Raw genomic sequence first — 13,921 nt, forward strand, 5'->3', positions numbered from 1 at the left:
GGGTGGAAATGAACTCTCACAAAAAGCCAGACTCATCCCTCTTTGACCACATTCTTTATACAACACCATGAGAATACATGTCTAGGGATTTTTTTTAAATTAGGCTGCACTGGCACAGGAAGTTCCTATACGCACTCATACAGGCTGCATCATACAGTGATTCAGCATAAAAGCCTGAAAATTACTACCTGCCTTACTAACAAAAATGGATGACGGAAATTCAATGACTCTAAGACCAGAATGATACTCTTTGTTAAGCTAAATATGGGGAAGCTACCTTACGGTGTCAAAAGGATATGACGGACAAACACTTCCACTTCAGGTTGCTTATCAAAGTCACATCAATGTTTAAACTGTATTACAAAGTGGAGCATGTCCTCAAATTAATCCAGTCGCGCTTTGACTATTGTAGAAACATATAAATCAATTCTCAGATAACAAATGAAAAAAATACAAGACTGCAGAGCATGACTGGTCGTTGGTAAGAAGTGAAGTGGCACATTAACCCATCCTCCTTGAATTTTGCTGGCTGCTCAACGAACAACAGTTAATCCTCAAGATGCTCTGCACTGCCTACATCTTGTTATTGGGCCTGCGGTACATGATCAAATGCAATGTATTAGAATGTGCTTTCTTTCTGATTTACACGCAGTACATACTTATCTGAAAAAAAGTTCAACATGAAATAATAGTCTGCCAGAGGAAAGTCCTAAACTGGTTGCAAAGAGCCTAAATGTTTACCGGTATCTGATAACTTCTGGAGAAGTGAAATAAAATGCCAAAGCAGTTTTGAAGCCCATATTATGCAACATCTTTTTCTGGCATACAGCCATAGTATGTAGAGGGGAAATCATTGAAGGTGCTGGCACATAACTGTCTGATCCATTTTTGGCTAATCAAGAGAAGTTAAGGAGTAGATTTGTCCACTCTCAGCTCTGCACTGTCAAACGCATCAGTGAAAATCTGGAAATAACACACACTGTATCATTTGAAAATAAAGTAACATATTCTCAGTAACAATTCTGTATGATTATGCAAGCTCCTATTAAGGGTTATGCCAGGCAAAACTATTCCATCAGGTATGAATGTTTGTGGCATTGGCATAGCACGAATCTAGCATAAATGCAGAAGAGTGGCTTACAGAACAAATGGCAAAGATACAGACTTGTGTCTTCTGCTCTTTCCTAAATCAGTGCAGGTTTACAAAAGTTAGATACACAGGGGTGCCAGTTGTAAAAGTTTTGTAGGTGATGTGGCTGTTACTCAATATGGTACTGGCAGGTAGGATGACCTTGTCAAGAGGAGTACCGGAGGGGGGATATAGTGTGTAGTATTCAGGTCATGGAACTCGATGTAGCCACCATCCAAATGAGTATGAGAATGGAATTGCACTTATAGGGAGAAATGGTTTCACTGTCTTTAGTACAGTTAGCCGTTTTCATTTTCTAGAAGATGTGTTTCCTGGGAATGAGGCTGTTGTCTGTCCCAATCTCAATCCCAGTGATAACAGGGGCTGGAAATATGTATGTATTCATTGTGTTGAGCCAGGTGTGGACTAGGCGTTACTTGTTCCTGCAGAAATAATGTTTTGGGGTGCCTGAACTTCAAGTGGGACAGCCAGTTCTGATTGAGGTGTGGGCAATGTTTTAGGCATTGGATGTCTGGAGCAGAGGAAACGTTTGAAAGGAGTTGTGCATCATAAGTGTATTTGTCAATTGTGATGCTATTAACAGAGAATGGGCCTCAAAGGCTTCCATATAAAAGGTTGAAATTGACAGGGGACAAGAAAGAACATTTAGAAACACCTGAGTTGATAGGTATCTTCTGGGACTTGCAGAAGTCCATGTGGCGTCATGGATCATTAGCAGGAGAACCAGTGAAAGGCATAACAAGTTCAACCCATTCAAAACGTTAAGAGTGTGAATGGGGGTGACCGACAGCAATGCCAGGAGACAGGGATCATCTATATTAGTGGTGAGGAGGGTGATTTGTTGTGTAGCTGTTCCCTATAAAATGTTGGCGGATTTGTCCAAGTCCTGTACAGCAGTAGGAGTAATGGGTGAAGGAGTCATACAGATATAGGTAATTATGGATCAGTGCTATCTCCATTTTAACAAGCTGTACCCGGCCACAGCAATACAGTTGCAGGGCGGCCCATCTAATTAAATCATTCTTAGTTTTTGGTATCTACAGTTCAAAATTATCTACTACCATTCTGTTCAAGCCTCGGTTTAGTATTCCCCCTAGATATTTTATTTTGGATTAAGCCACTTGAAATTATATCCAACAAATGAAGCTCTGCTCACTCCCTTTTGACAGCAGCAATACTGCAGTCTTCCCCTAAATGACTTTACGTTGCAACATAGAGGCAACGCTATCAATGGCAAACATCAATGGAGGAAGAGATAATCCAGGATCAAGCAAAGGCGAACAGGATGTCATCTGGATACGACTTGATCTTGAATGACCCTGCTGCAGTGTCCACACCCGTAATATCTCTGAATTATCAGTTAGCAGCCAAGAGGAATTGTAAAGCAAGAAAAAATCACAGTGGAGAAAGGGGGCAACATCTCCTACTACCTCTGAATATGGCAAATATGTCAGATAAGAAACCTCTGAAAATGCTTGCTTAAAGTCATTTTACTTAGCATATGAAATGATTGCCAAGGCCATCTCGTTACAGTTCCGAAGAGAAATCCAGAATCAACAAAGTCTAAGGCATACGCCATGTAGAGTGAAGCTGCCACTCCATTGCCGAAGTCATCTTTAACCTGCCACATTTTGTTAAATAGAGTATCTACATGGTTTCTTGATGATTGAGCAGGAATTAATCTGACCTGGTAATACTGAATAAGGTTAGAAATTACCTTACGCAACCATTTCACCATGGTCTTAAAATAGCCATTTATTAGAGAGATAGGGTGATAGTGAACATAAAATGTCGGATCTTTCCCAGGTTTCAGTAGAAAACTTACTAAGGCACTGTTACATTTTGAGCAAGAAGGAGCCAATCACTTTGACTTGTTTCAAGGCACAGTAGGGCAGGATTTATGATGTTACTGATTTTGTAGAATTCGCCAGGGAGGTCACTGCTGTCTGGGGTCCTAAATGTTTCCGTACAGCAGAAGACTTTGATATCTCTTCGGTCTTTAAACACCAAGCACAAATGTTTACCTTCAGCCGTCAAGGTGGTTACCTTCTGGTTCTGAAGAACATTTCATCTGCAGCTAGAGCTGCAGTCTGTGCAGAGTGGTACAAAAAAGGATGCAAAAGTGTTAGTGATATCCACAGGGTGAGCGACTGGTGAATGTGATTGTCAAAGAAGATTGATGGGATCACAGACTGTACTTCCGAATGTTTTAGTTGGCTATCAAGAGACGCTTGTTATTTCACCTTCTTCACAGTGCTTGCTACTTCAGCAATAACTCCAGACTGTACTCCGTCCTACAGGTAAAAAGGGAGTTAAGGTCACATTTGTTTTCCTCCAGTGTCAGCCACGCATCAAATGAACCATTCTTATTGTAGAGCACAGTCAGGTCTTGATATCATTCTTCAGGGGAATTTGCTCCAATTGAAGATTACTTCTCGGAATAGCCAACCCTAACATCATGCGACCCTATACTGCAGCTTTCCCTGTCACGTACTAAAACTCTTTATTAAAAAGTCTAGAAAAGCATTCAGATTGCCTTTTAAAGCATCCTTCCCAGAATCCAATTTGAGCTTGCACATATTTATTCCCCATCTGACAGAGAAGCGACATATCCTAGATCAAGTCCCAGCACTACTGGTGACTGCTGGCATATGCCTCCCTTAATAACAGAACAATGGGGCTCCACATGGAGTACGTTGCCAGACCAACAAAATAGTTGAGACGTAAATACAAGCCATGCACATACAATACAAAGGTGAAGTCTTTACCTATACAGTAGAGCAGTCACCATGAGACTTGCAGACAGTGGTCCCTCTACAATAAGCAACACTGCCATATGATTGGTATTGACCTTATCGTAGAGACCCATCTTGCTGAGGATCAAGTATGGGGTCCCCAGTCACTTTTTTGGACACGTTGGCCTCAATCAGCAATCTGGAATCAAAGCCAGGAATGCAGTCCTATCAATGTAGGCACACAAACAGATCAGAAGACAAGTGTGGTGCCCCTAGAGTCAACCATAGCAAAGATGTAACAGCTCTCTAGGCTACGCTTCGCTTTCAAGATCTTATAAGAAAAGGATTTTCTTACCGGTGAAGCCACTCTTAATTTTTGAGTGTGCTAATCAGGGCACATTTGTCGATCAGGCAATGGATACAAATTGTATAACTATAATGAACCACTTTGCTGGCTCATTGTTTTTTTAGCATTTCAGATTCAGCAACAGATAGTTGGGTTTGCACTAGATTCTCATTACACAAGGTGCAAAAGTTCACATATTTAAATGTGCTCTCATGTGTGTGAAAAAAAAAATATTGCCTAAGACTGCACAATTTGAGACCGGTTTGTTGGTAAAGTGTGTTATAGTTAGGTTGAGTAGATTATTCAAGTCACTAGACCTGCAGTCTGGTAACATTTTTATGATTTTTTGCAGCCTGTTATAGATAGCTTCACCAGAGACATTACTATTATACCAGAGGACCTCAAAGGCAGTATGGGACCCACAGAGGGATAGATTAAACAAGTGCACGAGCCTACCCTAAATCTTTTATAAAAAAGTGCTGAGGGAACTGGGTCTGAGAAACATTTGGAGGAAATTACATATAGATGAGGACTACACATTCCTCTCCCACATAAACCATAGGTACTTGTGCACTGATTATATAGAGTAATGCCTTAGCATCAATGACAAATACAGCTTACACAGAGATGATTATGTCTCAGATCACATCCCCATTCAGGTAGATCTCCATAGGAGACCCAGAAAAAGAATATGGAGGATGCATGCAGTACAACAGACAGAAGAATGGAGAGGTGGGGAAAAGGTGTGTATGGGACGTCTTCAAGGCGGCGATTAAGGGGTGTGTGGCCAAGCCCCCAACATGGCAGACGCATTTTAGAAACGCTGTGTCTAAGGCCCATACTATCCTCCAAACTCCTGCAGCAGAGACTGCTCCGAGGTCACCATCACACTGCTGTTGGCTACACCAGTGATGGCTTACTTCTATGTAACCCCTGCAACTTGTCCTTGGTTGCCAGACCAGCCTGGTTCAGGTGGGGGCAGAAAGGGAGGCCTGCTGCCGAGGAAAATGGCGGAGCTGGTACAAGACGGGCACTAGGGCTGATCCCCACTTCCTGAGTGTCTGGGTGGGCAGCCAAGTGCAAGTGAAGAGTGGCTGGCAGTGGAGGCTTCTGCCTGTGGGTACTGTGGAGGGAGGAGCTATGGGTGCCATTGCAGTGGTCTGGGCTTGCTGATTCCTTTGTGCTGCCACTGAATCATCCCTACCAGACATGTGCTAAGAAATGCTTGGTGCAAGGGTGCTGTGTTAGGATAATCCTGTGTGAGAGCTGACAGAGAGGAAGAGGTGGTGTAAGAGCAGGCCTCCGGATGCCACTGAGCAGAAAGACAGCCCTTTGCGGTACCTGAGTGCGTGGCTCCTCCTAACCTCGGAATGAAAGCCTGAGTTCATTCCTTCTGCTACCTGTGTGATGTGACTCAGTTCTGGCTACAAACATGCATCTACAGATGCCTGACATCCTAGAGTGAGGCGTCTGTCTGCAGAGCGCATTTGGGACCTGAGGACTTGGCAGCTGTCACACTCCTTTCTGCGTGCGTGGATATCTTGGTGGACTCTCCCACTTCTGTAGCTTTACTACATTTCTCTTACCCCCTTTTGGTGAGCGGTGGCCAGCCAGGTGGGGGCGCTCACAGCTACGATTGTCTTCACTGCTTGGTTGAGTTTATCAGATTCCCCGCCCCGCACGCCCCCCCCCACTCTCCCCAGATGCAGAATTTCCTATTGTAGTCTTTACAGTCCTTAAACTTCTGACTGGAGAGCACTGTCAATTGTTGCTGCCAATAGCTCCCAAGCACAGAAAGATAGACAAAAATACTCAGCCACTGATGTCTCCCTCGGCTGAGATGGACTTTGCGGCAGCCATGGAGTAGGAGGACAGGCAACAGATGAGGCTGCAAGCTCCAGATTCAACAGGCTATACATGATTCTAGAGACAAATATAGGGAAGGTGGATGCTGTTGAGAGAGTAAGTGAGGCAGAGGAGTGAATCTCTAAATTGAAAGACACAGTACGAGAGCTTAAATCAACAGTGACACCACAGCTCATATCTGAATCCAAAGCCCTGGCCACACGAGATGCCGAGGGCCGTTCCCACAGGACAAACCTCAGTTTTGTAGGTTTCCCAGAGGGGGTCGAGGGCATGGACCCTGGTCAATCCCAAGCCAGGCATTCTCTCAATGATTCCTGATTGAGCAAGTTCACTGTGCCTTGGGGCCACTTCCACTCCTGGCCAGTGGGACACACAATAATACGAGGCAATTTCAACCTCTTTGTCAATGTAGATCTAGAAAGGGTGGGCCCATAGCTTTCACTACCACCAGTATGAGGTCTACTGGAGTTTTTTGTGAGGAGTCTGGGCTTCTGTAAAATTTGGCAACACTAAAACTTGACCAACGGTGGATACATCTTCTTCTCCAGGGTACATAAATCCCTTTCAAGACTGGATTACTTTTTTGTACCATACATGCACCTTGCTCAAACACAGATATCATATCCCAGGCATCAGGGACTCTTAGACCACATTCCACCACAGCTCCATGTTATGAGTGACAGCTCTCACTCCCTCCAGCCTTGAAAATTTAGCAAATGGTGGCTAACTAATAAACTCTTTAAAGAAGCACTTAGGGCAATGTCAGCCCAGTACTTCCAGCATAACGCAGGCTCAGAAGAGTCACCAGGCACACTATGAGGAGCCTATGGAGGGGTGTTGAGGGGAGACATAATCTTCAAAACAGTATTTCAGGAACACGAAAAGCTTCACACATTGAGGGAGTGGTGGCAGGCGCTGAGGGTGATTATCTATGGAAGCAATGTCCATCAAACCTTCACACACTTTAATAGTGCCACATTAGACCTGAAGTAGACCCAAGTTGGCGAAGCAAAGAAACTTTGGCAGGCTTTGTAGAGGAGGCTCAGAATCACCTGACATATATCCCAGAAATGTTTTTAGCTTATTTTACTAAATTACTCACTATATTCATATGGGACAGGGGCCCAACAAGGTGGAAGTCAATGTATGACATCGGCCCAGTGATGGTAGACGTAGCTTTCTGTTACAGAGCATCCTGTTTTCTGGTTCTGAATTACCCACTATGGTATAGTAACCGGCTGCCACAAGTCACTGGCATGGAGGGATTTGGGGAAGTTGGGAATTTCATCTTTGGGTCAAGTGAGCACTGCCAAAGGGGTGAGATCTTTGAAACCCTCTGCACAAAATTTTGACTCAAGAGGTCCTGATTCTTCCGCTATGTACTGCTCACACATGCACTAGGCCCTACCTTCCAAACATGATAGACCTTGCCTATAACAACCCACAAGAGGCTGTTCTGATCACGTCCAGTTTGCCCGATCATGGTCAAGTCTCCACTAAATATTAAACATTTCTTATAAACACTCCTGCCATGACTTGAGGAATAAATCGGGGCAGGAGCTTGGTCCACTCGACAACAGAGAGGATAGTGGCATGCATGGCTCCTCAAGACGCTGCAATTTCGGCACATTTTATACTCTTCAATTTAAATACTTCCATCGTATATACCTGACTCCATACCGCCTGTGTCTTTTTAATAAAAGCCCTACTACAAACTGCATTCTTTGTGTAATAGAAAAATGGGATTTCCTTAACACGACATGGAGCTGTAGTCCATTCTATCCCTTTGGGACTCTATCCAGGATGCTTTGGGTGCTGCATTGGGCAGGCCTTTTGAATTGACTTGCAAGATTCCCTTGCTGAGCAAAGAGGAAGATGAAGGATACACACACACAAAAATTATGCTGCTTAGAACGGGTCTTGCAATTGCTAAACAAGACATTGCCCAAAGTTAGGGACAAATCGATCTTCCAACAGGTTCAAGGCCTGGGGTAAACATGGACATATGCTGCATTCATAAAGAAGGTGGTTTATGAGACCTGTGGTTGTCCTCAGTAGCAGTCCAGAGTATGGGATGGTTGAATGTGGTAAAGAGAGGGCTAATAACACAATATGTGAAATGTAATGTAATCATGTTGATCATTATACCAAGGCATATAATGTGCTCCCTGGGAGGGGAGCTTATAGAGCACTGGCAATAGGACATTGTACATGTCTCTTTTCATTCTATCTGTGATAATGGCATTTATGACTCCTGGTGAACAGTGGTTACGTATTGCTTAGGTTTCCACAGTTGAAAATTCCATTTAAAAAAAGGTGGTGATTCAGAAAGGTATTGCCTTCTCAGTACACTTCTAAGCAACCTGAAGATAAATAGAGGAATAACAGGAGGCACAAATCCAATATAAGGTGCATCCTAAGGTATCCATCCCTGTGCCAGCAGGTGAGAACACTTTAAGGGCAATTGAAGGTTGCATACACCAACTGGGCTGAAGGCACCCTCTTTCAGTTAAAACAATTGGCATATGTCTCCAGAGACAAGATATGGACAACATTGGTAGGGTTGTGGAAAGAAAAACAGGATAGGAACTATATTAAAATAAGTACAGCAACCAATGAATGTTTCTGATACATAAGCTAAAAAAAGTAGAGTGCTGCAGAATTTATGCTTCCCTGTATACATGAGACACATGCAGCTAGAAGGTGTTCAGAAATATCTCAAATAGACAGTTTACCTCAAATTACGACCCTTAAAATAAAGAACTGTGGGTTCCCACGGAGGAGGAAGAAGTCGGAAAGGCAGTAAAATCGCTCAAGGCTTGTAAGGTACCAGGCCCTGATGGGCTTGTTGGAGCCTTCTATAAAGTATATGTCAGGAAACTGATCTCTAGACTAACTAAATTCTTTAACTGTTGTGTGTAGGAGGGTGTTATAGCACCTTCAATGGAAGAGGCAACCATTACTCCTCAAACCAGGTAGGAACAAAAAACTATGCTCATCCTACAGGCCTATAACATTTCTTAAAATAGACACCAAATTATGTACAAAGATATTTGCAATGAGGTTGGAGAGGATACTGCCAGAACTCGTACATTCGGTCCAAAGTAAGACTGTAGGGTCACCAGATCCAATGCAAACTGCAAAGGGCAGTCCATCTGGTCAAAAAGGAAACCATAAAGAAACACCAGCGATACGGCTGGCTCAAGATGCAAAGAAGGTGTTTGATCGGGTGGACTGGACCTTCGTACGGGGAGTGATGTTGGAGATGAGACTGGGTCCCAAACATGTTAGCTTGGTGATGGATAAATTACAAACAGCCCTGATCAAGAGTCTCCTTTAATGGTGGCTTATCACAGCAAATTTAAGTGGGCAGGAAGATGTATTAAATATCTGGGTGGCAAGCTCACTCTGGCCATTTGAGACCTTTTCAAGGTGAATTACATTTCATTTAAGGAACACCTCAATAGGTGGGCACCCTTGTCTGTCTCTTAGATAGGGTGAATACGTAGAATTAAAATAAATGTTTCTCCAAGAGTTTTATACCTAGGGTAAATATTGGTACTGGAACACTTAATAAGTAGTGTAGAGCATATTCATTTAAATTTCGAGGTTAAATGGAGAGCACAATTGGAAGTTCTGTGGGTTGGGGCATCAAGTTTCGTATGCCTCTTTAAATAGAAAGAAGTGTTCATATTGACATACCATATTCCTCTCTGTATTGACTTGAATGAAGCTACTTGCTTCAACGAAGCAATGTTGATCTCTCTATGTTCTGCGGGTAGCAGACGAGGGACTTATGTTACTGATAGTAGAGGGTCTTCAGATGCATTGTATTATGTAATACGAGTAGTGAATGAAATGGATCGACCAAAAATAATGCTGCTATAATGAGTTGCTCTGTTTCTTGCTTAAAAATATAATAAAAAGACATTGACCAAAAAAAGTGCTATGACTAAGGTTTTCAGCCCAGTGACATTCTTAAGGCAGGAAAGACCTCTACGGAAGAACTGCAGACTTAACCTGTGTACTTCCTGATGATACATCTGCTATCTTTGAACTCCAATGTAGATTGTGTGAAGTTCTGTGACAATTAGCAACTTAACCTTCTGTGCAACCTATATCATTTTTTGTAGCTTCATTTAATAATCATGTGATTACAGTAGAGACATGTGACAAACGCAGACTGAGAGCACAACACAATCCCAGTCCATACTGACATAAACTTCTTGCACTTCTTAGGTGTGCGACAATCAATTGCTAATATGTAAATAATGGAGTTATAGATAGTGAAAACAAGCGACACGTTCACTGGTTTTGTTATTAATCACTCACCTGATCTTTTTTCGGAAAGTCAAAAATTGTTGGAATAGCATCCTTCCGAATTCGAACAGCTTTTCCAGTTGTATCAAAGCAGCTTTCAGTAAAATGTACAGAGCAGACACAGCTGCACGCTGTGGGTTTCCAAGGCTTCTCTTCATCTCCACTCCGGCAAACAGCTGCTATCCATTGCTGCCTTCTATCAGGATCATTTGGGAATCTATAACAAAACAATTAAGGATTTGCCTACCATCACTAAAGTAAAATAAACAGCTGCTGCTGCAATTCCAAACATCTCCACCTATGGTAATGCAGAAACAATAAACTGAAGTGAAACAAATGAAACAATGGAAATGAAAAGTACGGTCTTACAAGTATATTGCAGTAGACACAAGACAGCAATTTTGTATCACGGAAACACAAAACATACACAATAGAAACATGTGAACGCTACCAGCAAATAAGTAGAAATAGTACTATGAGAATTGATTTCATTCAGTTATACGTCATTGTAGACAGTGCTTAATATTACATTTAAATGACCACTACCCAAATAGCAATTAAATGTTGACCTTTAGCTATTGAGCTACTTTACATTCCTGAAATGTTACATCCGTAAAATTCATGGTCGAAATGCTGTTTGAACTCGTAAGGCTTTAACATTTCATAACTGGAAAGGGTTTTCACTTTAGACTGCAAGAGCATTTTGTTTAGGTTTTTTAACAGAAGCAGCTCAACAGTCCACTGTCCTTTTCAGAACACATTTTAACAATCTTGTAGAGGATTTCTTCTTTAAGTCCCAGGCAATTTCATGGCTGGAGGCACATGACAACTGTATACCCAACTTACCCAACCACCCTGTCATTCCCGCTATACCTAACATTTTTTTTGTCTTAACTACCTACCAAACCTTACCTACCATATCTAATCAATCATATCTGGAAAACTAATTTACCATACCTTCCATAGCTAACTTACCATAATTATCATAAATAGCTTCACATATCTAACCTATCAAAACTACATACCATATTTTACCTACCATTCCTAACTATTGTTCAGAACAAATCACACCTACCCTACCATAATATACCTAACTTGCCTGAACATCTTCAATGTAAATATCCTAAGCATGTCCTTTTGTGTGAAACAACTTTTGTGTGAAACAACAGCGTGCAGAAATGCCTGAGGGGCCTCTAATGGTAAGCTTTGGTGCCGCACCAGACTACAGAAAGTAACTATAACTAACTCAAGGGACCTCTAGTAATGGCCTAATGTAAAACAGCTTGCACTGGGAAAGTACTGATCGCAGCTTCTGAAGAGCAGGAACATTTTTACTCCATTGCTTCTTTACAAACAGCAACACCGAATAACTCTGCCACTGCTTGCTCACTTAGCACTCAACACTCCATAGAAGTACATGTGTTTCCTTGCTCTCTCGTCGATTGTTCCATAGCCACTCCCCCACTTGCTCTTTTCTACTCCCTAATTCTGCTTTGATTTTTTTTTAAACAAGGGCTCCACAGCTGTAAAGTGCTATCAGACTACCCTGTTACTTGCTTTCTTATTTTTCGCTGGCACACATTTAGCCTTTCAAGTTGTAATTTACACTTTGACATGCCACCATGATAGAAAGTTAAATGAAAAATGACACAACGGCTGCTGCAAGTTACACTGCAGGTGCGAGCGTGTGTCATGAAGCAGATAAGTCCATGCCTTAAAACGCTTGTACTCTCATGCATCAAAATGCATGCATGCATACGTGCCTTGACGCATATATATGAGCTTTGTGATGTATGCATATTCATCAGTAAACATCTTGGAATTAATTTACTTTTATAGAAAACCCACTGCAATACTTCCAGTTAATCATCCACGTGCGTGTGGCTGCAACAGAAGACATGTTTGCATGCAAATCCCAGCAAGAAAAGTACTGTCAAAGCCAACAGCTTGGCCTTTTAGAGAGGAGACACAATGGAGTTGCCAGCGCTTATTACAGAGATCAACGATTCTGCGCTCAAACTGGTGGTGCTGCCCTTAGTCAGCTCACATCTGGGGATTCTTTTATTATCCCAGGGCTCTCTTTTTGGGAAGTAAACTTTTGGCAAAAACTTGCTAGATGATACTAGAATATACTGGCAGAGTAGGCTGCCACCTACCTTTCTGCCACACTGCACAACAGTGACGCCCTTTGCAATCACATGAAGCTATGGGGTCTGATTTAGTTTTGAATACCAGTGTTTAGAATCACAGACTGCCTCTGACGTGTTGATGCCGCCCCCGCCCCTCTGATAAGTTCTTCACCATCTCACGAGTACAACAGCAATGGACTTACTCAGAGGGATTGCCGGGTTCCAACACTGTAGGAGCTCAGGTAAAGTGACCTATGCAGGTAAATTCGAAAGCTGCGCTCCAGGGGCTGATTTACGTTTGAACCAATCACAGAGCGTCTCAAACATGATGATGCTGCTGCCCCTCTGATCCACTCTTAAGCACCCCTTCAAGTACAATTGACAAACTTCCTCGAAGGGTTCATCAGAAGTCCAATAATGTAGCCACCCAGATACTGTAACTTGCGTCAACAGCACTTTTCAAACTGAGCCTTCCATGTTAACCAGCACATTAATAACCTCTCACCAACTTAATTTCCAGAAGACGTCAATATAAGTAAACCACCCCTAACAACCATACCATTGCATCAATGCTACGCAGAGGGCAAAGTAGCCTTCAAATTATTCGTCCATATTACTGTTTGCATGGCGTACAGGGAGTGGCGTTGAGTGGAATAGTGTAGACTGGAGTTGTGTAGAGTGGAGATGAGTGATGTAAAGCAGAGTACAGTAGAGTCACATACATGGGAGTGGTGTAGAGATAAGCAGTGTCGAGTGAAATGGCATATGGTGAATTAGTATGGAGTAACATAGATCGCAGTGGCGTACAAGAAAGTGGCACAGTGTGGACTTGTATAAAGAAGAATAGCGTAGAGTGGAGTGGGGTAAAGTGGAATGGTGTAGAGTGGAGTGGCATACAGTGGAATATTGCAGAGTGGATTGGCGTACAGTGGAGAGGCATGGAGCAGGGTGGCATACAGTAAAGTCGATTTGAGTGGAGTGGAGTGGCATACAGTGGAGAGGCGTAGAGTGGAACAGCACACAGTGTAGCAGCATACAGTGAAGAGCAGAGGCATAGAGTGGAGTGGCGTAGAGTGGTGTAGTGTGGCATAGAGTAGAGTGGCGAAGAGTCAAGTGGCGTAGACTGGAATAGCGTACAGTGGGGTAGCATATAGTGGAGTGCTATAGAGTGGAGTTGCATACATTAGAGTGGCACAGAGTGCAATGGCATAGATTTGAATAGTTTAGAGTGGAGTGGTGTACAGTGGAGTGGAGTACAGTGAAATATAACAGAGTGGAGTAGCGTAGAGTTGAATACCATAAATTAGAGCAGTGTAGAGTGAAGTGGCGGAGAGCAGAATGGCATAGAGTGGAGTGGCATAGAATTTGAGTGGCA

At 42.7% G+C, this 13,921-nt stretch overlaps 1 protein-coding gene across 1 annotated transcript in view; it reads right to left on the minus strand.

Annotated features, from left to right (window-relative positions):
* LOC138259206 (zinc finger protein 271-like) overlaps positions 1 to 13,921 on the minus strand; it is a 44,306-nt gene that overhangs the window by 18,069 nt on the left and 12,316 nt on the right. The window contains exon 2 of the mRNA XM_069206779.1: positions 10,430 to 10,634. Coding sequence (XP_069062880.1) covers positions 10,430 to 10,634 — 205 coding nt within the window. The remainder of the gene's footprint in view (positions 1 to 10,429; positions 10,635 to 13,921) is intronic.

The sequence above is a fragment of the Pleurodeles waltl genome, chromosome 9, assembly GCF_031143425.1.
Source record: "Pleurodeles waltl isolate 20211129_DDA chromosome 9, aPleWal1.hap1.20221129, whole genome shotgun sequence".
Lineage (NCBI taxonomy): Eukaryota > Metazoa > Chordata > Amphibia > Caudata > Salamandridae > Pleurodeles > Pleurodeles waltl.